Source organism: Tachypleus tridentatus, chromosome 8, assembly GCF_004210375.1.
Source record: "Tachypleus tridentatus isolate NWPU-2018 chromosome 8, ASM421037v1, whole genome shotgun sequence".
Classification (NCBI taxonomy): Eukaryota; Metazoa; Arthropoda; class Merostomata; order Xiphosura; family Limulidae; genus Tachypleus; species Tachypleus tridentatus.
Window position 1 is genome coordinate 125,103,556 of NC_134832.1, and position 27,391 is coordinate 125,130,946.

The 27,391-nt window shown below is 34.4% G+C and overlaps 1 protein-coding gene across 4 annotated transcripts; it reads right to left on the reverse strand.

Moving 5' to 3' along the window:
• Positions 1-631: 631 nt before the first annotated feature.
• LOC143223424 (epoxide hydrolase 1-like) lies at positions 632-27,179 on the reverse strand. 4 transcript variants are annotated; one of them, XM_076451379.1, is made up of 8 exons: positions 27,157-27,179; positions 18,873-19,002; positions 17,401-17,702; positions 14,891-15,059; positions 11,862-11,994; positions 9,693-9,901; positions 2,286-2,520; positions 632-1,148 (listed from the first exon to the last, which is right to left on the reverse strand). In XM_076451379.1, the coding sequence occupies exons 2-8, from the start codon at positions 19,000-19,002 to the stop codon at positions 926-928; spliced, it is 1,401 nt and encodes a 466-aa protein (XP_076307494.1). In that variant the 5' UTR covers positions 27,157-27,179; the 3' UTR covers positions 632-925. The 4 variants fall into 4 exon arrangements, with proteins under 4 accessions (XP_076307494.1, XP_076307493.1, XP_076307492.1 ...); XM_076451378.1 differs by lacking the exon at positions 27,157-27,179 and adding an exon at positions 26,423-26,728; XM_076451377.1 differs by lacking the exon at positions 27,157-27,179 and adding an exon at positions 26,298-26,433.
• Between the last annotated feature and the right edge of the window lie 212 nt (positions 27,180-27,391).

The window sequence follows — 27,391 nt, forward strand, 5'->3', positions numbered from 1 at the left end:
AACCTATATAAGTTTCAATTACTTCGTACGATCATAAACTTTATTTGAGATCATTTCCGAAATTATATTTTCGTAAGGAAGGAAATACTAAACATGAAAGTACATTCTTGTTATAAAATTATTTAAAACCGTGGTTTTTATTTCAAGGTTAAAGTTTCAATTGAACAGATTTTGATTAAATGTATTGAAAAGCAGAGTAGCTTCATTTTAAGACTTGCTTTAAAATGAAAGCACCACAAGTAATGACACATGTACAATTTGAGTGAAATAAAAACCTTTAGATCAGAGTCTTGTGTTTCAAATCATAATCAAGGTTTATCATGAAGATTTACTTTATCAGCATTACATATTTTACCAGCTAAAATTTTGAAACGTCACGCAGATAACCGTACAGTATCATGTGTTTTGAGCAATTGTATAACAACGTAAGCTAATTTTATCGGAAAAATCAATAGAAATTGGTCTGCGCAGCTTTTACAGTTAATCTGGCATAAATGTATGAATCGGAATATGAACTTCAGAGAAGCATTATATGAACAGAGTAAATGTTTTGCTAAATAGCAAATAAACACAGGTATTGGGATATGAACTGTCAATACTTTCGTTTTCAAATAACAAAGACACCGATAAATTATAAGATATATATTCATTTTAATCATGTCTATACTCGCACAAACATACAAGACAATAATTTACACTTAAGGTAGTGAATTACGTTAAATGAAAGTTTTCAGTTGCCTTGAGTAGGCCTAGAAATCAAGATACATAAGAACTTTAGTAAATAAAAGCAAGAAATAATATGCAATAATCCGTTACTGATGTCCCATTCTGAGTCTCGATACAATAAAAATTTGCTATAAAGACAACACTATAAAGTACTTTTAACAGCTTCTACCACCTTACTTATATATGTATTTCAAAGCACTCATTTTTCTAATTTAAATAACTTTATTGTTCTAACTTTCTCAACAAACTTCCATATATCGTCTGCTAAGAGTTTGGGCTCTTCAAATGCTGCAAAGTGACCTCCTCTAGGCATGTCTGTATACTGAATAATGTTTCTATACTGATGTTTGGCTATGTTTTTTGGTGTCATAATAATTTCATTCGGGAACAAAGCAATCCCTGTTGGCACAGTCACTGGAAGTCTAACAAAAGTTTAAAAATACGTAATTAATAAAAAGCTAACTTTATAATTGCATTTTTTAGTTATGTCGATTTATTATAAGTTAAACCGCTACATTTATCATCATTAAGTACTTTCGTGAAGATCGGTCATAGGGTTATATGATAACATTTTGTGTCATCCACTAGTAAGAAAGTGTGGAAAACAGAGTCGGTTAATTGTGAAATATTCAAAACAAACAAATAAATAATTCATTTCTACCATTGTTAGTGTGGCAGAAGTTGTCGTAATAAAACATGCACTTTGCTTTCTCCTGTTTGTACGCCATGTTATTGTTGATGCGACTGACTTGCCACCTTGAGGCGGGAAACTCGAAACTTCTTTTCTTTTATACTTTTTGTTTATTACGTTTTTTGTTCGTTTTTTTGAATGAAGAATCTCGAATAGCTATTTTTGAAGACCAACGAGTGAATAAGTAATATCAATAAACAGGAAAAAAAAATTGGAAAATTGCCAGTTCAACACATAACATCAATTCACTACTATCCTCAAATTTAACGGGAGTTATTAACCATCAAAGTTTAAACATAGAGGGTTTCTTGTTTACTACCAACTCAGTATCTATTTTTTACTATCGCTTTTACTATAAGTTCCAATGGTCAGGTGGGTTAAGGCGTTTGACTCGTAAACTGAGGCTCTCGGGTTCGAATCCCCGTCGTATCAAACATGTTCGCCTTCTCAGCCGTGGAGGCGTTATAACATGACGCTCAATCCTGCTCTTCGTTGGTAAAAGAGTATCCCAAGAGTTGGCGGTGGGTGTTGATGACTAGCTGCCTTTTCTTTAGTCTTACACTTTTAAATTAGGGACGGCTAGCGCAAATAGCCCTTGTGTAGTTTTGCGCGAAATTCAGAAACAAACATTCTTCTCTCATTCTCTGATTTTCCCCAAACTTTATACATTTAAATAATTCAAACACATACACTTACTAACGAGTAAATTTCGAACTACGTTTTTCCTCGGTATAATTTTTGATGTGGATAAAAAACAAAAACATTTTATAGTGACAAACGGAAATACAATTTTCTCAAAGCAACTGAAAAAATTATATAATATCTGCATATTCTTTATAAACCCAAGTTTGTTTTCAGCAAAACTCACCTCTCGAACTTGTAGTTTTGGATACGTTCTGACATGGTTTCCTTGTAAAACCTCATGCTAGACGTAATGGAGTTTGTTACCCAGTACACCATAACGTTGGTCAGCAGTTCATCAAGGGTAAACTTCTTTGTCAATCCTCCATCAGCTAAGTTCACGTATTCCTTATTAGTCCATGTGGAGAACTTCTCTAAGATGTAAGCTGCCAGACCAGCGGGGGAATCATTTACTCCAGTACCTAGAAAAGTTTCATCTTCACTTGCAGGTCTACAGCTTATTAATAAGTCGGACTCACAGTTTGTAAAACAAATCAACTGTTTTTCAAACATGATTCAAATCAAAATATTTATTTCTATAATATTTATAGTTCTTGCCTTGGACAAGATCTAAGAAGGCTGAGAGTGGCCCAGTGGTTCTGATCCTCCATTGTTTGCACTCATTTTGAAAAAAGAAATCATGCTCGACACTTTATGTTCGTGAATGCGTTAGATCATTAGTCACATCAGTGTTACTTAATTAAATGGAATCCACTTTTACAACCCATGCATAAAATCATGCAATGTGAGTAACGTCGAGCTCCTTTATTTTGCTCTGTTTATGAGACATCACTTGGTGTTTGAGTTGAAGCAGTATACTAGCTATTTTTAAATTTAAGCGCTTTGGGATACATTTTATATTTTTTAGTGTTTTAGATTAACCGAAGACATTTACATTGTAATAATTATTGTTTAACTAGATCTTTAAGGGAAACAACTCGTACAGGATATTAAAGTGCAGATTAGAATTTTACACGTTATCAAGTAGATTACATGAAATTGGAAAGTGTGTTATCTTAAAGGATGACAACGTGTGAGAAAGAGCTGGAAGTGGTAGTGACACTGCGTAATTCTCTTGTTCTAAGTTCAGACATAGAAATAAACTTTTTGGAACGAGAGTAACTGGATAAGAAAGAGGAGTGTATTTTTATTTTCATTAACTTGTGTTCTTTTTCATTTCCCACTAATGTGACGTGATTTTAAGACAAGATATATATTTATAAATACATAGAAGTACGTAACTGCTTCAGTTAACTACACATATTGAAATTATTGCTTCATGTCACCAGGATTAGAATATACTTGTATTACAAAACTTAAGGACTTGTTGGTCGTGGTTGCTAGGTGCTTGCGTTGCGAGCGCTCAGCCCAGTGTTTGTAATGCGCTTGACATGCTTACGTTTAGGAACTGATTCCCTTAGCGGTAAATAATAGTAAAATAAAGCTTATTGGAAAACCATTTTAAAGAATGTTTTATATTTTTGACAATCAAATTTTCTTCATCATTTTTGTAACATTGAGAAAAATATTAGTTGTGCCATTTTTAAATTGTTTTCTATGTGTGATTTTTTTTCTTATAACAAAGCAACATCAGGCTATCTGCTGTGTCCACCGAGAAGAATCGAGCCCCTGATTTTAACGCTGCAAATCAGGAGATTTACTGCTGTTCCAGCGAGGGACCATCGTTCTGAGTTGAGATATGTGAAATGAACTTTGAGAACGAGAGTAAACGGGTGAAAGGAACAAGAGTATTATTTAGTTCCATTAATCACTATTATTTTCTCATTCAGTGCTGACTTAACATGGTTTTACTCTTAAAGATAAGTAACTAACTGTTTGTTTGTTTGTTTTGAAATTCGTACAATGTGTGTGTGTATGTGTATTTCTTATAGCAAAGCCACATCGGGCTATCTGCTCAGCCCACCGAGGGGAATCGAACCCCTGATTGTAGCGTTGTAAATCCGGAGACATACCGCTGTACTAGCGGGGGGCAAATTCGTACAAAGCTACTCGAGGGCTATCTGTGCTAGCTGTCCCTAATTTAGCAGTGTAAGACTAGAGGGAAGGCAGCTAGTCATCACCACCCACCACCAACTCTTGGGCTACTCTTTTACCAACGAATAGTGGGATTGACCGTAATATTATAACGCCCTCACGGCTGAAAAGGCGAGCATGATTGGTGCGTCGAGGATGCGAACCCGCGACCGTCAGATTACGAATCGCACGCCTTAACACGCTTGGCCATGTCGAGCCTGTAATTAACCGACTCAGCTAAGTTGACACAAGTTGAACTTAATGTTTCACGTCGCTAGCGCTAGGATTAGTGTATTTACTATCTACGAATTTACTAAGCTAAAATCAGAGGTTCGGTTCCCCACGGTGGGCTCAGCAGATAGCCCGATGTGGCTTTGCTATAAAAAAAAACACAAACATACTTAGTGTATATCGTAAAATATGCGAAAAATAAATTAAGGTTCTATCATCAAAAGTAAGCCTAGCAGGCAAGTTGCATTTTACATACTTATGTTATTGATGTATATTTGCCACTTTTAATTCTGATGAAGAGTAGAATAGCGGTGAAATTTGTTTTGTCTGGTACTCGTGACTCTGATGGTCGATTTTTTGTTTAAATAGTCCTTGAGTGCCCTCGTTTATGTTACCGAGGGAATACGGTCAATGGGTGTCCAGAGCTGCCTTTTAATTTTCAACAAACACTGGGAAGCATTCCACTTTAACTTTGCAGTCCACGAGTAGCTATGGGCCAACGATCGTCTTGTCTCCAACAAATAGACTATTTCGTCTCATGAATTTCAAATATCATAAATGTTTTTCTGTCAACTCGGTGATACCTATCTGCTCGGCGATTTGCTGCATTCGAAGGTGTATTAGAATCGTGAATACTTAACAGCCTACATTTCTACGTGATGTAACCACAAGACATCAGATCTTCTTCCAAGGTCGGCCACTTTGCATGTATACCCTTCATTGCTCGTTTAATTTGTGGTATTTCTTTTCATTCTGGCTGTGATTTCTGTCACTCTCGTACGTATCTTTCGTCTACTTGAAATACACGACCAGTCTCTCTGTTGTTGTGATCTTCCATATACTGAGAAATTTTCGGGTAATATTTCTATGCACTGAGAAACTTTCGGAGCATACGTGCCTAATGCTTTCTGGAGAACTTTTCATTTTCCTCAGGGGGCGAACTATTTATGTAGAATTACAGCAAGTATGTATATTGAGCACACTGTATTAAAGAAAAAGAGGTTATGTAGTAATATTTTTTTATTATCCTTTTTATGTCCCCCACCTCCAGTGGCTCAGCGGCAGATCAGTAGGCATGCGACGTTAAAAAGAGAATTTTGATATCCGTGATGAGCAGAGCACAAAAGCCTATTGTAGTTATTCACTTAACAACGTCCAAATCGTTCTTAATTTCATGTATCAACTACTGTTTTATTTAATAAGACATCATTCTTATCCATGCATTAATATAAGAATCTATAGGTTTTGACAGTGCCCATTTGAAAGTACCCTTTGCATAAAATCACCTACAGAATACTTTTAAGTCTATATGGAATGATACTTTGAATTCACAAGCGCGTTCAACACTTTTACTAAACATTTTAGGGTGAAGATTCACGAATAAAATGATACTACAAAATTATGCCTAATATTTAAAGTTGCGTTTACCTCAAATTGCCATTTTGTTAAAATGTGAAACCTCTTGAACAATTCCACAAGTATTTTATTGGTAGAAATTACATTTCTTTGGGATGCCTTCATTTGTCTATGACAATGACACAAAAGCGTCTTCAGAAAGAGATTATTATTTTTATTATAACTATCTCAATCTGCATGGTCAATATCACAGTCTTTGATAGTATCTTATGTGCTTGGACCTTTCATTCGCTCCTTCATTCAAGGCTTTTTTGTACCTTGATATCAATATTATCCAAAGGATAATTATCCATTTTTCTCCAAATCAGTTACATTTTTAAACCTTAGGCGTGAGTTTGCCATTAGTTGACCTCTGGATTTAGGAACTGGTAGGTCGGGTTCAATTTCGTATGATTTCAGAAATTATTTACCACTCTTTAAGCTGTTGATGTATTATAAGAATGACAGCCAATTCTTCAGTGTTGGTGGTAAAATGCTACTAACTGTCTGTCTTCCATTTGGTGAGTAGTTGAAAATTAGGGATGGGGGCAGATAACCTCTGTAACATCGCTTTGAATACAAAATATATTTTATATACCAGTACCACCGCTCATTAAGATCAATATCCTTTGACAAGCTAAACCAGTTTTTTTAATAGAATTTATTTGGTTGGTTGTTTTAGAGCAAACCGCTTTGGGTTATCTGCTGTGTCCGCTGCATAAAATTGAACACTAGATTTTATCATTGTAAGCTTGTAGGCCCAGCATGGCCAGATGAGTTAAGTAGTTCGACTCGTAATCTGAGGGTCACGGGTTCGAATCCCCGTCGCACCAAACATGCTCGCCCTTTCAGCTGTGGGGGCGTTATAAAGTTACGGTCAATCCCACTATTCGTTGGTAAAAGAGTAGCCCAAGAGTTGGTGGTGGGTGGTGATGATTAGCTGCCTTCCCTCTAGTCTTACACTGCTAAATTAGATACGGATAACGCACATAGTTCTCGTGTAGCTTTGCGCGAAATTCAAATAAACCAAACAAACGATGATTGTAAGCTTGTAAACTTCCCACTTTTCCTGTGAAGGATTTTTGATACAACATACCTTGTTGTTAATATGAGTCAGAACGTTTTACACATTTTCAACATTAATTACATGGACTCTGAAGATATACCTTTCTCTCTATAGGCATTATGTGCATTACATCAACAGTTCATAAATGGAAGCTGTAATTTTTCTCAGGTTAACAATGGAAGAAAGTAAGTGGTGTCATTAAATTCTGTATAAAGACTACTTAATGTTTCTAATACGTTACATAGTTTTCGAATATTTTGTTTATCTCAAAGAAACCATCTAGTGTTTGACCATTCACGTCTAGAGCAAATTTACTGTGGGTTGTCTTCTTTAGCACATCAAGAACTTATTGGTGAAAGCAAAGTGTCGAAGAAGCTTTTCGTCAATATCACAGTTCATCAGGCCAGCTCGGATACGATGTGTTAAAATGCACTCAGTGCATTTTAGACATCAATCGATATTTGTACACAATTTTATTTCAGTTTTCTTCGTTACACTCCAGAAAGTTCTTAATATCACGCTACATCCAGCTCAAGATGTTACAACTTTGCACTAATGTAATTGAACAACCAAGAAACTGTGCTGACGTGTGATAAACCATGATGTTAAAGTGTTTATTATTTTTAACCACACGTATATTAAAAAAAAATCAATAGTTATTTCATTATATTTTATAACAACATTAAATATTTCAGTTTATATTTCATATATATTTTTATGGCCACCCAGTGGAATAGTGGTACGCCAGCGTACTCATATCATTATAAACCCGTGGTGGGCAGAGCATAGATAACCCATTGCGTAGCTTTGTGCTTAATTTCAAACAAACAAATAATATTTGTAGAGTCTCATTGACGAATATAACTAGTAAAACAATGCTTTTTTGTTCTACAATAGGTAGTTGAGTACTAAATAAATATATATATACTGTTGAATACGAAAAAAGTATATACCAACAACAACTGCTCTGCTTTAGAAGTCAAATATATTTCCATAAATCTCACATATTACATTTTTAAACAGGAAATCTTGCGAAAATCTATAACATAAAACGTATCTTGGGATTTACTGTTACGTTATCGTCTTGAAAGATTAATACAATCATATTTAGTTATATATATATTAAAAATACTAAGGTATATGCATCTTAAGTACGGTAAGAGTTATAGTAGGAATATGACAGATACACCATACATGCAATACAAATTATTTACTGATACTCACATTTGAAAACTAAGTAATAAATCTTCAATGTATTTGAAAACCACCTCAGGTGACAAAGTGTATACAAACCACAAGTCATGGAAACACTTGAGAAAGTCAGCACAGCACAAAACCTCAAATTCCTCAATTTCTTTAAGTAACTGACTTTATTGAATGTTTTTACCTGTATAACATACAGGCTCACTGTAGAGCTAGCATGGAATAGTTAATTGAATTAATTAACTTATTCATTCACCTTTAGTATATGCACACAAAAACAACTTACCCAAATTATATTGTACGGTATAGAGTATGTGCCATCACTTCTACAGCACAAATGCACGCTCATAATGTGCACACATACCATAAATGAAGAGAATGCATAGCACACACATACAGTATTATTTGCACATACAATAATATGGTGCACGCACTCACTGATGATATACATATAACGTATTAACACGAATAAAGTATACATAAGATCATGTCAATATGTAAGAACAAAGTACCTGAACAAGTGAAAAACGTATTTATAAGAATGAAAGTGAAGGAAAGGGTCCACCAATAAGTGAGGAAACAAGACAGGAATGGGCATACTGCAATAAAACTTTTTATGTACGATCTCGTAAATGGACGTTTTCAAAATCCGGTCCATGCCTACTTCGTTTTCCTGTGTAGTGTGATTACATAACTTATGAGTACATAGTAAAGTGTGTCTATGATTCTTCTACATTCGTATAGAAAGTAACAAATCTACGACGTCATTACAAAGAAACCTTCCAGGATTTTTATCTTTGTATTTTAATTCACTTATATAATTAAGTTACGAAATCCTGTTGCTTCTTTATGCAATTGCAAAAGGAGGGACAAGTTGTAAAAAAAAAACCAAATATATACAAGTTATGGGTCCACGCGAATATTTGATTCATTTGGTGCTGTATAAACAGATTTTAACAATACATGTATTGCTTTCAATAATGCTATTCACATTCTATGATAAGCATAACTAAGTTTCATAAGTTTCGTCCACGTGACTCATTGTAAAAAAGATTGTTTGTTTGTTTGTTTTGAAATTTCGTACAAAGCTACTCGAGGGCTATCTGTGCTAGCCGTCCCTAATTTAGTAGTGTGAGCTTAGAGGGTAGGCAGCTAGTCATCACCACCCACCGCCAATTCTTGGGCTACTCTTTTACCAACAAATAGTGGGATTGACCGAAACATTATAATGCCCCCACGGCTGAAAGGGCGAGCATGTTTGGCGCGACGGGGATGCAAACCCGCGACCCTCAGATTACGAGTCGCACGCCTTAACACGCTTGGCCATGCCGGGCCTGTAAAAAGGATGGAAAAATAAATGTAATGGGCATGGACAAGATATTGGACATGACTCCTTGTTGGGCAGCAGAGAGGAAGGTTTTTTTTACCACATGCCCATTCCTTCCGTGTTTCCTTACTTTTCCTACCCTTTTAGTTTCTTAAAAAGTATTTTTCCACTTGGATAAATGTGGATTTAACATGATAAAATAATTATTACAATTAATATAAATTTGGAGGTAATCCACAAAAAAATCTAAATTAAGAAAACACTTAAAATGGGACAGAAAAAAAATATTATTTGAAAGCGTAAAGTATTATGTATTATATAAATGAAAAACTCCTCACCTACAGTGTCAGGTTTTGTTCCTTGTATGTGAGCATAACCCGTTTCTCTTAACAGATAGTATACCTTTTCCATGAATGGTGAAAAGAGGTGGCGCTGCTGTGCTGGGGTATCAGCCACCAAAGAAGGAAAAAAAATACCAATTAGGTGTTTCATTTTGTTTGCAAACCCTCCGTGGATAGGAACAAAGTTGAAATGGACTCCTAGTACACTATGAGGAAAGAAAATTCATTTAATATTATATCTTATATCTCTTTGCGTATCTTTGTAAATGTAATAGTACTTGCTATTGTTTTTTCATGTAATTACTTCGCAAAGTGGTCTTCACTAAAATTAACATGGAGGTTCAATAGGTCCATGCGGGTTACATCACATTTTTAGTTTAACAATTTGCTGTTATAACGGTGTTTTTTACCACTACTTCGCCCCTTATTAATTGATGTTCACCAACTATGTCATGGGAATTTCTTAGATCCATGTAAAAATACATGCAAACTTGCGTTTCACATTTTGTGTTTTACAGTTTTTATGGGCATTTTTTAAAAAGTACCTATAAGGGAAGCAACTTTCATGCCTGAAGATAATCTTCATTAATCACGAATTTACATAACTTCCTTCCAAGGAACGGGTACTTCCGATAGCTAAAAATATGTTAAAGTTAACCTAATTTTTTTAGTATTTGTATAATTATATCTGCCTGAAACAACACAGTTAATGAGTTCCCTAACAATTTAACTGTCTGTTTTTCTCTTTTGCATGTATTAAGTGGACAGTATGAATTTATTAACTATTATAACTGAGTGTCACATAGTTTAACAGCTTAGTTAAATTAAATAGATCAAATCCAGATTTAGTGTTCTCTTGACTAAATCTGAGATTCATGCCAAAGACCGTATGTAGTAATAGAGGTTCGGGTGACAGACACCATCTTTCTGATTAACGGAGTTTCGAACAATAAATATTTTCTTCCTGGTTAATGTAGAATCAGGCAATAAGTCATTTATTCCTTTTTAACAGAGTTTTGAATAATAGTTCTCCTCATTTCGATAATACAAGGTTTAAGCAATAAGTCCTATCATCCTGGCTAACCAAGATTGGAACATTAAATCCGAGTATCAATCGATTTAAGCAACAAGTTGAAAAATCAACTCGCGAAAAAAAGCAAAAAAAATCTATTATATTCGAGAAATTTCATTCACTTGTAAAAGTAAAACAAATACATATAGCATCAAGTTATTAGAATGTAATATACTTTATACTACCACCTAAAACTAATAACTAATTCCTCTCAACTGGTAAATGGTCAGCTTGAACTCGTATATATTTTTTTCAGCATTTTAAGTCCCCAGACTTATCACTGAGCCACCGGGGCTAAATTTACGACGTATAAAACATTATTTGACCTCTACGTTGAGCACAACGCAAATAGCCCGTTGTATATTTATACGTTTAGAAGCAAATAAATTAGTTATTATATCATTGTTATTATTATGACTAAAACCATTTAAATAGTTGCTTGAGTCAATCTCTAATGGGAAAGCCCGTTAATTTACTCACCAGCTATTATAACATACAAGAAGTATCAAATCTCAACCACAACAATCATAGAAACAATCTTTGTCTGACTTTCCTAAAGATAGCACCAGATATGCAGCAGAAACGTAAGATATAAACCAATTATTCTCTATCGGTGATTGTAATAATAAACAGTAACTACTTAAATGTTTGTTAGTGACCATGGCAACGATTCGAATCTGATCGCTTCAAACACACCATAAGCACACTAATCTGAATATAACTTCATATTAATAACTTAATTAATTTAAAATCGCACGAACTGTAAATTTGCTATAGGAGAAAAGGGTAATTGATATTCCATGATTAAGCCTGGTCGTAAATAATTAATTCTACTAACTGGTGCATTGCTTCATCATTCTGGCAGTTGAAGAAACACTTCATATATTTTGAGTTAGATTGAACGAGTTCTGCTTTCTAACATTTAAGTAAAAACATTTTGGTTTAAATCCTAATTTTATAAATACGCTTGGAACCTGGTGTGTAGTTAAAACTGCAAGATATAGTAGTTTTCAAGAACGAAGATAGATAGATTGACTTAGTTAAGATTTACAAATTGAAATAAAACGAATAGTAGACATAAATCTACACATTACTTCTCTGGGTATACAGATGATATAACCATGGATATTGCACCTCCCCAATCACCACCTTGTAAGTAAAACTTTTGGAAATTCAGCCTAGCCATCAACTTGACAAAAACACGTCCAGCATCAGCTATGGAAAAACCTACATATAAGAAAAAGACAAAAAAACTTAAGTTTTTTTTTCTACCACTTATAGTATACATCTTGTATTGATACCTAAAAATACAGTACTTTTGTTGTGCTCGAAGATACGATGTATTTATCATGACTTGTAAAGACATTTCAATCATTCCAGTAAAAACGAACACTGGGACCCTAATACATGATTAAAACGTATTCGTTGAGAGGAGTCTTCTATGTCTTAGTAAGTTTACAAAGAAGGATCCAATTGTAACAGTTTGAATTACGGAGTGTTCTCCAATATTTTCTCTATTTGCTAATGTACAGCACTGGAAATAATCATAGAAACACGCAGATAAAGCAAAGAAGTCACAAGTAATAAGTAATGGTAATGAAACGGTCAGATTGTCATTAGTACAATACGTTACTACAGAAAATACAAAATGTAAAGAAATCAGTTATCCAATATATTATTATACTATATTTAATTTTAAAGAGCTCTGCGCCCTGTTTCTATGTTACTATGAATTTATAAAAGTATTATCTCGAAATACTGCCCCATTTGCCCTAAATTCAACCAGGTTGTTTGTTTTCCCTTTAACCTATTCAGTTTCCAAATACGTCCACAGAGATTTAATGATATGTATATCGGGACTTTGTGCAGGTCAAGCTGAGGATGTGATTGCTCTATCAGCCTCTTTCCAACCAGATACTGTTTTACCACATTTCCTGCATGTTTGGGATCAATGTCTTGCTGAGTGATGAATATTTTTGTAATATTTCTGAGAAAATGACATACGATAAGATAAATAAAAATCCTGTTATACTTCTCAGTAGTCAGGACGCTACGAATTTTGTATAGATCTTCGACGCTATTAGCTGAAATTTAGCCCACATGTCAACTAGTCCTCCAGTATGCCTCACTCTAGATGTGTGAGAACACCCCTTTCTACCATCAAACAAAGATCTTTGATTGTTGTCAAACAATTTTGATTCATCTGAAAAGAAAACCCTCTTCTAGTTTTATTATCCCATTATTTGAACTCTGATTTCAATTTCAGCCCGTTAGTTTGGTTATGAATCATCGACAGTGGAGTTTGCGCAATTATATATCTACTGAAACCACTTTATGGTAATGTGTACCTTAGTGCTGTGAAGGTAATATTCATACTTGAACTTATAATAAAGTTATAAGCAGCATTTATATTGGATTGTTGTATGTCACGTAAAGAGATATTTAACATGATATTTGAAGAGTTTCGGTATATACTTCGGCAATTATTATTGCCAACAGCACTAGTTACACGTAACTTCTTCAGAGTATCCATGAGCTCTTACTGAAACTGAAATTTCTCCTCAATATTATGGATGAACTCATCAGGTAAAACTTATATTTCTACATGTTTCTCAAGAGACATATCTGTCCAAGAGCAAATGAGTGCGTTCAGTACACAAATACTAACTATACTTTTATATGCATTATGCTGGTGTGGCACCATCAGATTGGTCAGTTGACAGCTAATTGCATGTTACCGTAACTCCACTAGAGTGCAGTTCAGTTTCATACAATAGAAGATTAGCAGCACCATAACAGTTTTATTTTATAAAAATAAATACTAAAATCACGATATCACCTTACTGATTGATAACAATTACTGAAGAACACCGAGCAAGCTAGACTTGAAAGTTAGAATTTACTGTCCACAAACAATCTAAGTTGTATCACCATTTATACATGTATATTATTTCTCTCGAGAAAGAGAAGCTTCATTGCTGTATTCCAGAAATATTCTCCATCAGAAACGTTGCCTTCTTCACTAAAGCAATAAAATTATCTTTCTATTAATTATGAAGTCATGAAATCTAATTTCAAAGCCATCTGAAGCCATCACACATAAACAAATTTCATTCTAAATGTTTCCATTTATTCAGACTCTTATCGTTACAACTCATTTTGTCCCCCGCTAGTACAGCGGTGTGTCTCCGGATTTACAACGCTAAAATCAGGGGTTCGATTCCCCTCGGTGGGCTGAGCAGATAGCCCGATGTGGCTTTGCAATAAAAAAAACCACAAACGACAACTCATTTTCAAACAGTTTTCTTTTATCAAGTGAAATCAGTAAGATTGGAGGTATGGTCCCTCTCTACACATCAACGTGTCATTTGTATTAATGGTTTGCATATAATTAAATCCCATTTATAAAAACGTATAACCCTAAAATGACGAACCATGAGAGTCATATGGACTTCGGGTGTAACAAACAGGGAGAAATGCAATATTAATACCACTTTCATTTATATATTTTTTATGCTACTTATATGATTGTGGAATGGCATGGCCTAATTATTAGGATGCTCGAATCGCAATTTTATGATTCGAATTCTTCTCACCAAGCATGTTCGCTTTTTCAGCCATGAGGGCGTTATAATGTGATGGTTGATCCCATTATTTGTTGATAAAAGAATAGCCCAAAAATTGGGGGCGGGCGGTTTTGGCTAGCTATTTTCCCTAGCCTATCACTGCTAATTAAGGACGGATAGCATAAATGGACCTCGAGTAAATTTCAAACCGAACAAAATCATGCAATAGTTTATAAAAGAGTTTAACAGTTCCATGAAGTTCATATGGGTTCTACCAAAAACCGACACTTAACTTATTCTACTAAATTTATTATGTGATTATTAAACTATAATTCAACTTTAATCTTTTGCTTTTGTTTAAAAAGTTTCAAGCATCCTCAAAGAGTGACATTTCCCTAAATTATCCCTGCTACTTTATTCGTCACTAACTTTAAAAATGTGGCCCTATTACTTTTGCGTGTTATGTATTTTAATTGAGAATATCAGTAATAAGTAGTTTTACACAAGATAATTAATTTCTAAGAAACGATATAAACAATAATAAAATTAAACCTAACCCGGTTGATGAGGTGCTTCAGAAAAACCATATCCTGGAATTGAGGGACATATTACTTCAAACACGAAATCTCTGTTCTCACTCGGTGTAGTAAGAAGAGGTATTATCTTATAGAACTCGACAACAGAACCAGGCCATCCATGGAGTAACATCAGTGGGATCACACGAGTCTAATAAACATAAAAAAAATTTCAATGACGTAACAGGCTACAAATTACTTGCATATTGTCGAAAAATAGGTTACAAGTCAAAATATCAAACCTTGAGTTCACTTGCCAATAATATTGTCCTGAAACAAGGAAAATTTATTTCACTTCTCTCGTTAGTACATATTTCTATTCGTATTCATACAGAGAAATTAACAAACATATACTTACAGCTTATGCAGTTTGATTTAATAAGAGAGATTGTTTTTTGTTTCTTTGAATTTCGCGCAAAGCTGCTCGAGAGCTATCTGCACAGCAGACCCTAATTTAGCAGTGAAAGACTAGAGGGAAGACAGCTAGTCATCACCACCCACCGCCAACTCTTGGGATACTCTTTTACCAACGAATAGTGGGATTGACCCTACCATTCTAACTCGGCCGGGCATGTTTGATGCGACCAGGATTCGAACCCGCGACCCTCGGATTACGAGTCGAACGCCTTAACACGCTTGGCCATGCCGGGCCCATTACTAAGAAAGTTTATTTGTTTGTTTTTTGAATTTTCTCACAAAGCTGCTCGAGGGCTATCTGCGCTAGCCGTCCCTAATTTAGCAGTGTAAGACTAGAGGGAAGGCAGCTAGTCATCACCACCCACCGCCAACTCTTTTACCAACGAATAGTGGGATTGACCGTCACATTATAACGCGGGTGTGCATGTTTGATGCGACCGGGATTCGAACCCGCGACCCTCGAATTACGAGTCGAACGCCGTATCACGCTTGGCCATGCCGGGCCCTTTAATAAGAGAGAATATTTACATCCTTAGTTTTCTATACTTTCATTTCATAATAAAGATTTTTTTTCATAGGCTCATGAAGTTTTTACGAAGACATTTTAGATTAGATTGCATTTGTTTAACACATAAAACACAATTCCATAAACAAATAAATCGTAGATCGTATTTCACAAAACAAATTTACAACCAACACTTGTAACAAATATAAAAATCATATCACGATTATACTTCTAGTTTTGTTGACAATAAGTAATTTTTGCAAGTTTCTCACTTCGGACTCAAAATAATTTCACATTTCTTTAAAATAACCCTAAATATTCAATGATAGAGTACAAAGCATGTGTTGTTTTCAGTCTTACAAATGTAGAAAACCTTTTACACTTTGTCAACAATAATTACTGTTCTTCAGGCAAATGGCACTAAAACATTTAACTTCATTAAAAGTCAGGTTCTGTTTATAATTTTCATTTTACAGATAAAAACAGAATTAACTATGTTATAAAGTATAAACAAACAACTTTGTCAAAAAACTCAGGAAAAAGCTAACTTATAATAAATCGATTTCATTATTTAAAAAGATAGACTTTCTCAAAAAAAAGTGGAAAAAAATGGTACATTATACTTTTTTACTGAATGTTATATCAAACTTCCAAAAGTTATTTTGGTATTGGTAAAAGGCCATTCCACTTGATTTATACTGTGAGAATGGTTTTCAATGTGTTTTGTCATCTATGACACTAATGAAAACGATATTGAATACTCTCCAGTTATCTCTTTATGATTTTCGTTGGTTAAGATCTGACTAATTACGTCATTAAACAATGTAAGACAACGAAAGTGGTTACAATGAGAATAGGAAAATATCGTATTCATATTATTCAATTTGTTTCGCAGTTTATTTGTCTTTTTTTTTTATTGGTTTCTAATGTTTTTGGACAACCCCTCTTTCTTTTGGCTTTAACCTAAATGAACCTAAAAATGACTGCATCCTTGACGTTTGTATTTCTGGTAAACATCCAACTTTCTAACGTTCTCAGATATGGAAACATCTCCAAGTGTGTATTGAATAGTTTAGCAATGAAAACGGGTCTTCTATAGGTAAAATTCTTTGCAAAAAACAAAGATATTTCACTAAAATATTTACAGAACGGAGAAAAAACTCATTTTCAAATGAAAATGTCTCTTCAATAAGTGAACCTGTGAGCCCAAAAGTTGTATTGTTTGAAAGTTTTATAGGAAATATCTTTGGAATGCAAGTTTACCCTGATAATATAATTATAGAAACTATCATTAATTTCTCTGCGATAGTTTCCTGTTTTATGGTTAGAATATTATAAAGAATTTTGTATACCATATATCGTTACCACAGAAATTGGAAGACCTCAATTGGAAGCGTTCCCCACATAACGAAACGCACAATTGCATTGTTTTAAGTTATGAATAAATTCAGATAATTCTGAACTGGCTTAACTCAACTGGAAATACAAGACTGAAACGAAGACTTACTTGGAACAACTTAATCGAGCAAATTGAAAATTGAGCTAGACAGATATGTGAAAACAATGTTACCTTGGAGTTTTTAATAGCTGGTTTAATATGTAAAAAGTGAACATCAATGCCTTCAATCTGAGTTAGGAACTGCGGATACTGATTTAACTTTCTTTCTTCTTTTCTCCAGTCATATTCGTTCCTCCAATAATCGATTACTTTTTTCAGGTACTTGGAATGGAATCCGTATTGAAACTGAACGTTGTCCAAAGGTTCTGGCAGGCGAGCGTTATCCAAGCGTTGGTTCAGGTCTTGTAAAGTCTCGTTCTTGATGTTCACAGTGAACGGTCTGATAGCAGTGTTATCTTTCGGAAATTTTGAAACTGTTGGAGAGTAACATTATGATACATATTACCAAAATTGAATAATTTACAATAATTCCTTCTATTTTAATTTTCTAATTGCCTTGGGATTAATTGTAAAATAAAACATGCTGTTTTCCAATCTGTATAGGTAACAACTAGTAAGTTCATCAATTTTAAATATTATTTGTATTTACATACAGAGTGGAGCTAATAAGGTTTTTTCTACCGCCGCTACTGAATTTGAACTATTTACTAAGGGACTACCTTTAACTCTTGTAACACACCCACATCTTAAAGTAAGGGGACTTATGTTATATCGCACGAATTCAAACACAGCTCGCCAGCTTCGAAATTGAGAGCTTTATCACAAGGTTACATTTTTAAGCACTGATAACTATACTTTATATTATCATGCAGATTGCGGGATCGAAACCCAGCGCAGAACACGTTCTCCTTTTTAACGTCATCATATTATTTATTTATTATTTATCATATTAGAGTTAATCCTACTAAACTGTTTAAAAATGTATCTCTAGAGTTAGCAGTGGATGCTGGGGGTCGATAGCCTTCCCTCTGGTCATTAGTCGAAAATTATGGACACAGTACATAGCCTGAATAGCTCTGCTGTAAACATAACAAATTTGTATTACAAACCTCTATTGTCTACTAAAATTTGTATTTCAGGTAAAAGTAAAAAAATGCTCTACTAATTCAGTGACACTTAAAAATGCTAAATCCATAGAAAAGGAATTTAATTTAACTTAGCCCAAATCATATATAAAAAAGAAGAAGATAATACCTGTAAGTATCTTTTTTATTTTTAACTTAAAATAAGCTCAATAATGATATATGAAAAAAGATAGTGTTTTAAAGGACCAGGTGTGGCCTAGTAATTACGTGCTTGGAGTATAAGCTTGAAGGCTCATGGTTCGCGATCCGATGCCTCAAAATCGCTCTTCGCATTTTCGGTTCATTGAATGCACCACGAGAGTGACAATCGAATTTTATTACCTCGTCAAAACAAGAGCCACTAAAAAGTTGACGAGTGGTGTTATTAATTGTCTGTTTTTCTTTAATCTATTAAAGACGGCCCTTTCCTGAATGTGAGACTTCCAAACAACAGCGTACGTTTAATATCCTACAATACGACTAAAACAATACTAGAAAATGAAAGCAAACGATACTGACTATCAGATGGCATCTTCCCACGGCCCCACCACATATCTGGAAGATCTGGAGCATCTGGGTCTGGCCAGAGGAGTGGTACTAATATAGCACTTAAAACTCCTAACAGGAGGATAACACTCGTGTAGCCCATCTAGAAATAAATGAAATGATAATACAATGAAAGATTTCGATATAATCCACAACGTAATAATTTACAAAAATATGTATTACTAAACTATGCATAGAACTAGTTATTTTTAGCAAAACATCTAAAAAACTTCAAGAGGGTGTACTTATAAAAAATAACATAAAAATAAAATTTACGCTCTCGCTTGTTTAGCACAAGATTCGTGTAGTTTCAATGAATTGAAGCGTAGTAGACATTAAAACAGTCAAATTGTCATATTTCTTTGTTATCAGATAACAATGAAAATAAAAGCGTCAACCTCTCTTTATTTCCTGTGTTGCACGCGCTTCTTCGGTGTTTATAATATGGAATGTGAAATGAAATAGCGGCTTACACAAATTCGTATTTGACACAAATTAATGATTCCAAAACCCGTTTGTAAACAGAAATAATATAATATAAAAGAGCGAAACAACTCAAGTTTAAACATCAAAACTGGCATTTTATTGAATTCATTTTTATTTTTGTGATGGTCCCCAAACGAGATATTGTTTGGCCACGTGTGGATATATACCGTGTTTCTCCGAAAATAAGACAGGGCTTATATTAATTTTCACTCCAAAATATGACACTAGGGCTTATTTTCAGGGGATGTCTTATTTTGATATATTAAAAAAATGAAGTTACAAAGTAAAAATTATAAGACCACTAAATAAATAGAAATTATATTCTATTTAACGTTGCAAACTATTAAGCTAACCATTTAAAATAAACTATTATTAAACTATTAAACTAACTGATTAATACTTAAACAAACTAATTAACTAACTATTAAACTAATTAATAAATTAATTTTTTTTATTTCTTTCCTCTTCCTGCCACTCTTAACTAGGGCTTATTTTAAGGGTAGGGCTTATATTAAAACTATCCCCAAAAATCACACTAGGTCTTATTTTATGGGTATGTCTTATTATCGGAAAAACACGGTACATATCGATTAACTATGCCTCGTTCACAAGATTATCACACAGTTATGAGCATGTGGCATTACTATATAATGTAGTATGTGAATTACGTACTTTTTACACCTAAACCTTCCGAAATGTTGTAGGTTGTATAATTAATATTATAACTGAAATAGTTACAACCTGTTTCTTCCTATGTACGTGAAAGCAAGTCATATTTTTAACTTCAACTTCATCCTTATTTGTAATTCTCATAGGTACAATAGTTAGATTTATCTGTGTTAAAGTATTCCTATCTGTGGCTGGAATCTTATCCTTATTTACAGTTCCAGTCTCTTGCTTTGTATGTGAGTATGTGAAAGTTCATTCCCATCTTTGTTTGAGCCTTTTTTTTGCAGTTCCAGTATTATGCTCGTCTGTGGTTAGTGCCTTATCTTCACTTGTAGTACTATTCAGTCCAATTTCTAGTTTTGTGTGTGAAGACAGATTTTCATTTTGTAGACTACGTCTGATTGAGCCTAATTTTGCTAACTCTTGAACAAGTTTCCTTATCGCATGTTACTTCATAATGTGAATTTATTTGTCTGTTTTAGAGTTATCAGAGTTAAACGTGATAGGCTAACTTGAAATTGCTCGGATATTTAAATTATCGGTATAGAGTGGAACCCCTAGCTAGGGGGCATAAAACGCCTCAGGATGATCAAACTTGCAAGTTTTCAAGATCGTTGAAGTCGAATTTGGCATCATTTGTTTTTTTTGTATACTTGACCTTTCTCGGAATCTTAAGGATACCATGTTTGAAACTGTTTCATATTCTTATTCTGATTAATGGGATCAAACTTGGCAGAAGTGTTTAATTACCACGGTGGATGTTACAAATATTTTTATTCGACAACATACCTCCCTTGGGATAACTGTATTCCGTTACAATGAGAGACTATGAACATACAATTAAATGTCTTCTTCGAAACGGTGTTCATACCCTCACTCACAATCTAATAGTACCAAACATGGCACACCTCTTCGAGTACCACAGGCGGTTGTCCTAATGGGGTTGCTATCGGGTATGGACTTTCATCTTGGGATAGCCATGAGAATAAGTGAGGATAATAGAAGAGTTTACGAGTTTGATAAGTACACTGAAGCCTCTGAGAACCATGAGGGAGATTAAACCTCACAGAAAAGCTTAGATACTTTAAGAAAATACAATCATTTTTCACGAAATTTGGGATTATTAGGTTTATTCCACTCCATATCAGTTAAGCCATTTCTCTGACTGAAACACACCAAAATGTACTGCATTTATTTCTCACTTTTTTGTGTGTTGTAGGGCAGAGTTTATAAGGTGATCTTCCTAAGGTACTCATGTTTTACATATTTATATTCACTAATATAGTATTGTCATTGCCTTGGCTGTCTTTTATGTGGCCATTCTCAGAAGCATTATCCAGTTCTAGTCATTATCCGTAATCATCACCAGTTCCAATAATTTTGAGTATTTTTGCAACAACCATGATGGAGTCCAGCCCTATTAGTTGAATAACTTCTTTGAGAGTGACGCTTTTATTTTTCTGTAGTATTCATCCTGAACAGCATTAACAAACTAATTAGGTGTCAAATGAATTGATAGCCTATCTAAATTATTTGATATTTGGAAACCTGAGCAAGGTATCCAATATCATCAGAAAACTTCAGTTCTCATTTTCCTTTCGTTCTACTACTGAACTTGTCTCTTGATAAGTACTCTGAGCAGTTCCCAAGGAAATAGTAAACATCAACGTTTATAGTATCTATAATTACTGGTCAGTTTAGAATCGTTGCTCAGAAGTAGTTATCAAGAGATAATCAGTCACTGATTTGCCCTTAATCTGTAATCTATTCTTCCATAACATTGGAATATCAACCAAAATCATAGATTACTTGAGCCACCAGAGCACTTTGTAAGGGCACTTCTAGATATTCTCAGCCTTACCAGGTTTTAACGAGAAATAGAACGTTTATAAGATAAATCTAGTTCAATAATATTTCTTTGATAATTGCATGGTGGTATTTGCACACAGTGTAGATTTCAAAATTTCATGTGGTCTGACAGTAATGACTAACGTAGTTCTTAGATGCTGTTTTTCAAAATTTTATACGGTTATCTAATTTAACTTCCAAATACACAAGTTAGTCTCTCAACTTGTATAGTATATCAAATGCTTTGTATGATCCCTCTAACCAATGCTAATGTCATACACGTGTGTTATTAATAACTAAAGACCTTCAACCCTTACATTCTTTCATTCTGGTTTCTTGTATATATATATATTCTGAAGATGAGTTTCGAACATCCTTTATAATAATTTTAACAATATGATAGTCTTTCAAATAACCAAACTGAAATCAGCTCAGTAATAATTTTAAAATCAGTAATTGTTTAGCTATTCCCTTATTAGTATTTATAGCCACGGTAGTTTAAACATTTTCTTAGACGAGAGTGTTCTTAGCATCCATAGCAACTTTTGCAATCTTCTATACGTTTAAAAAAGAATTTATTTTAATCATGCCAATTCGTTAAGCCACTATTTATGTTCTAAACTGTGTCCTCCAGTTTATATGTCTTATCCCTACCAGTTGCTGTTCACTCGTTATTTCTCTTTCAAAGTCTCTTTAAATGTCCTCTCACCCCACCCCCACCTCCCTGAGGCACAGTGATACTTCTGCGGACTTACAACGCTTAAAATCGGATTTCGATACCCATGTTTGGCAGAAAATAGGTAACCCATTGTGTAGCTTTGTGCTTAACTACAAACTATCTAAACATATTATTGTGCTTTTAGTTTTCTCTTTTCACTTTTCTCTATCTCCTCTACTTATGCGGGTTTTTTAAAAATAATTTCATGTCACTGTCGGAAAGTCTGAAAAAATAATCGATTTTGTTTTAGCTTCTCAACAAACATCTAGCCATTTTGAATTGTTAAAGTAATTTGAACTATTAAAAATGTACCTCCTGTAAGCTTGAGGGCTTATAACTATAGACATCAGGATTGGATACCTGCGGTAAGCAAAGCATGAATGGCCCACTATATATCTTAGGAACTTTCTATGGACAGGAAACTAGTTGACGTGTCTTTTAGAAGCTTTCAATCTCTGAAACTTTGTCAAAAAGAAAGTGAGATAGTTTCAATCCATAAAAGATTCTTAAACACTACCTATACCTACACAAAAAGAAGTTTACTGTGTCACCTTGGGCTTGTAATAAAAATAATAATAAGTAACTTATCAACTTTGCCACTGCGAATGACGTGTAAAAGTACGGAAAATAAAAATTACTACAAGGAATCTCAATACCTAGCTGCTGATCGCACCACGATCCTTATGAGACTCTATGAGAGGCCACGTTTGTGAGAAGGAGAGATTTTCATTTGCTTTTTTTTATTTCGCGCAAAGCTACACGAATAAAAGAGTTTTATTCGTGATAGCCAACATATGGGAATTAACCCTAATAAAATATCACTTGGTAGAGCATGCGCAGAGTACAAGAGAGATTCACTTTTTATGAAGAGTGATGTAAGTATTTTTAACTCTATTTACGACATTGCATAACGTCCATCGACTACTCAACAGTTTCTTGTAGAACAGATGTAAACATTTCTTTTAACCTTCAAAACCTTCAAGAATCAACGGATAACGAATATATTTCTATTTGACTGTTGCTAAGCGGAAAGTCACACAATGGTTTAGCTATAAATCTGCCCACCACGGGTGTCGAAACCAGATTTTTAGCGTTTTATATATAACACAGTAATAATATTACTGAGAATTATGAAAGGAACGTTATTAAACAGTTATTATTTAAACATAAAACACGGTAATAATAGTGTGTTAAATGGTGAAAGGAACGTGACTGGACAGTAAACACGGATAAGTATTCAGAACCAACCACCAACCAAAATATAAACCAACTTATTACCAGTAATGTTTACGTTAAATAGTACATTACCGACCACACCAAGAGTGACTATACTTTTTTTATCCCGTTAACGAAACGTAGATATTCACTATTTCATACGTTCACAATACGATGACAATCCGGGAGGCGTCTTTTCGCTGTAGCATTTCGAAACCGTTATCTTAAGAATGAATGATCAAGGTCAGTAAGGAGCCCAAACAAGTGATAAGGTTACATAGTTCGTTATCTTGTTATCTTGAGGCACACAACATGTAGTGATATCGACTACAGTAGGGGCTTCCTTTTACTCAGAATAAAAATAACAAAAATCATGATATCTGGTGGAAAGATGAGAAACTAAAATTCTATCTCAGCAATACAGTACCTGGTATAAATAACTGTCTGATAACTTATTTTAAAAATAATCGTAATTTAGTAACAATTACTACAGTGATCACGACAACTAGTTTTCTTTAAAGTAAAGTAAACTAATGACTTGTGGTTCTGCATTACGATGGCATTCTTTATTAACAATGATGTCAAATTTCTAGGGCTGGGAATAGCCTATTATTAGCGTGCCCGGACTGTAGATCCAAGGGTTCACGGTTCATGACAGGTAGTCAAAAAATTGGGCCATGAACTTTGGAGCGTTGGGAGTGCTATAAAAAATTCAGTCAAATGTCACTACTGGACTATACAAGAGTATTTTAAGAGTTCGAGGGCTGAGGGGCGCTGTTGACTAAAAGCTTCCTTCCTGTCTATCAGTTCAAAATGAGCATTCGAGTGTTTTTCAAGAGCATCATTGAACCAAAATCACAAGGGTGAGAACATCGATACTAGTTAAGTTCCAAGCCAAAAGTAAAAAAAAAAATACTCAATCACAGTTTTTATATTATTGCATTATATTATACCACATTAAACTTATTATATTTAAATAAGTTGTTATATTATTGCATTATATTATACCACATTAAACTTATTATATTTAAATAAGTTGTTATTATTTGTTGCTAAGCGCTAAACTACACGAAGGGATTTTTGTACTCTGTATACCAGAGGTATCGAAACTCGGTTTTAGCGGTATAAGTCCGCAAACGTACGGCTGTGTCACTGGGTGGGGACATAGTTAAAGAAACAAAAATATCGTTAACAAACACAAGGATATTGATGGCAGTAGAAACCTGACACTTAGTAAGAATTATGCTTGTTTTCTTCTGTTTCCTCTATAATATGAATTCTATTTTAGTATAAATGTATAATGTCCGGCACCCGCTGGTACAGCGGTATGTCTCCAGATTTACAACGCTAAAATCAGGGGTTCGATTCCCCTCGGTGGGCTGAGCAGATAGCCCTTTGTGGCTTTGCTATATGAAAACCACACACAGTATAATGTTTAATTTACTATTTGCCAAAGTTTAATGATCATAACAGATGGCGCTCTGTTTTTAAAGTATGTCTGCACTGTCAGCTTTACACATTACTAATATCAGTTCTAGTATGTTGTTATGCCCGTAGTATGTGTGTGTGTGTTTTTCTTATAGCAAAGCCACATTTGACTATCTGCTGAGCCCACCGAGGGAAATCAAACCCCTTATTTTAGCGTTGTAAATCCGGAGACTTGCCGCTGTACTATCGGGGGGGCCGTAGCATAAAAAATTAAAATAAATTAAAACTCGTGACATTTAAATATGTTAAAGAATATGATAGTGAAAACACATAGAAATTAGTCAAGACGTAACCGCTTAGCACGTTTAAACGTTAATATTTTGATCTAGTTGTTGTACTCAGTTGTTCTGTGTTGTGGTTATTCTGCCTTTGGCAATAATATTTTAATAGAAGTGAAAAAATAATCTCTCACTGTTACATTGAGCCCATTTTTATGTAAAACTTAGACAATAACAAAGGAAATGAAGAGAAAACTTAAATCAGTTGAAATGAGCTTTTTCAAGAAGAATCTAAGAACCTCGCGAGTAGTAGAGAGAGGAGAACACGAATAATATAAACCAACACGACATCATCAAAAAAACAAGAAGAATTATAGACAAGCAGAGTTCATAAGTTGTGTAATGAGGAAAGAAAAGATGGAAAACATTGTAACAATTGGTAAAAATACGGTGAATCAAAGGAGGACAACAAATAAAGATAGTTGATGGACCCACAAAATGGTTAGGAACCGTAGGAAAAAATGGAACGTCGTGATTCTTAACGCCTGCATGACACTGGAGATGGAAATGCGTCTGAAGGACACCAGCTACCACAACACAGTTACAATTCAAAGGTCAGAAGAACATTGTTAGTGGTCACGACTCTTGGCGATCATAAACCATGACCCTGGGTCTTTACATCGTGTCTTATACTACGAACACTTTTGTGAAAGTGAACAGAGTTCTCGTTCTATGATTAAAAGAAATAGCCCTTACCTGCATCTACCCTTTTTGTAACGTCAATGGATATTATCCGACCACCCAGTGACTGGACCTCTGTATGAAGCCAAGGCTTGTTTCGTGCTACTTAATATCATGAAAACAATTATTTCAATACTTACATGTATGTGATAAACCGATGATAATACGATACGGTACCGGTATTTCTTATTGTTCACAAAAGTTTGACATATCTGTAATTGTCCAATGTATTACTTGTAGAATTTGATCTTGTAAAGGTTTAATACTCTCGACTAAGTTAAGTAAAGAAGTGTTGGTGCGCGTACACATGAAAGAAAGCCATTTACTACGTCACTGTGACCTTGGAAGGTGCAAAAATCACGCGCAGAAAGATTAAAATTGTCTGTTGCTAAACGCAAAGCTGCATGATCTGTGTTCCGCCCATCTCAGCGACAAAAACTCGACTCATAGCGGCGTAAGCTGTCAGACATACAACTTAGCTACTGAAAGACGTTATTAAAACAAATGATGTTATTATTTGAATCATTTAGCAGTTGTTTATGAGCATTCGAAGTTATTTAACACAAAATGAAAAAATATTAATAAAATTGCAACATTGAGCCTGCGGTCGCGGTTTTTGTTACACTACTGTGCATTTTGAGGTGAAACTGGTTCTCTGTTTTTTAAAAAATATGGCAAAATATAATAACATAATTAATAATCTGTTTATTAATAAATGAAACTGTCTTAAATAAATTGTTTGAAATGGATGCGGAAGAAAATGAATTAGTTTGCTCTGAATTGCGGGGAAAGTTATACCAGGACTATCTGCGCTAGCGGTCCCTAATTTTGCTGTGTAAAACTAGAGAGTAGGAAGCTATTCATTACTACCTACCGCTAACTCGTGGGATACTCTTTTACCAATTAATAATGAGGTTGACTGTTACGTTTCAACGCCCCTTCTGCTGAAAAGGCGAGTATATTTAGTGGGACAGTGGTTCGAACCCGCGAACCTCAGATCACGAGCTGAATTATCAATGTAGCAGTAATAAAACGGTGGATGCACGTGATGTACATGTCGTTGATGTGTGTGTGTTTGTGTGTTTCCTTATAGCAAAGGCCACATTCGG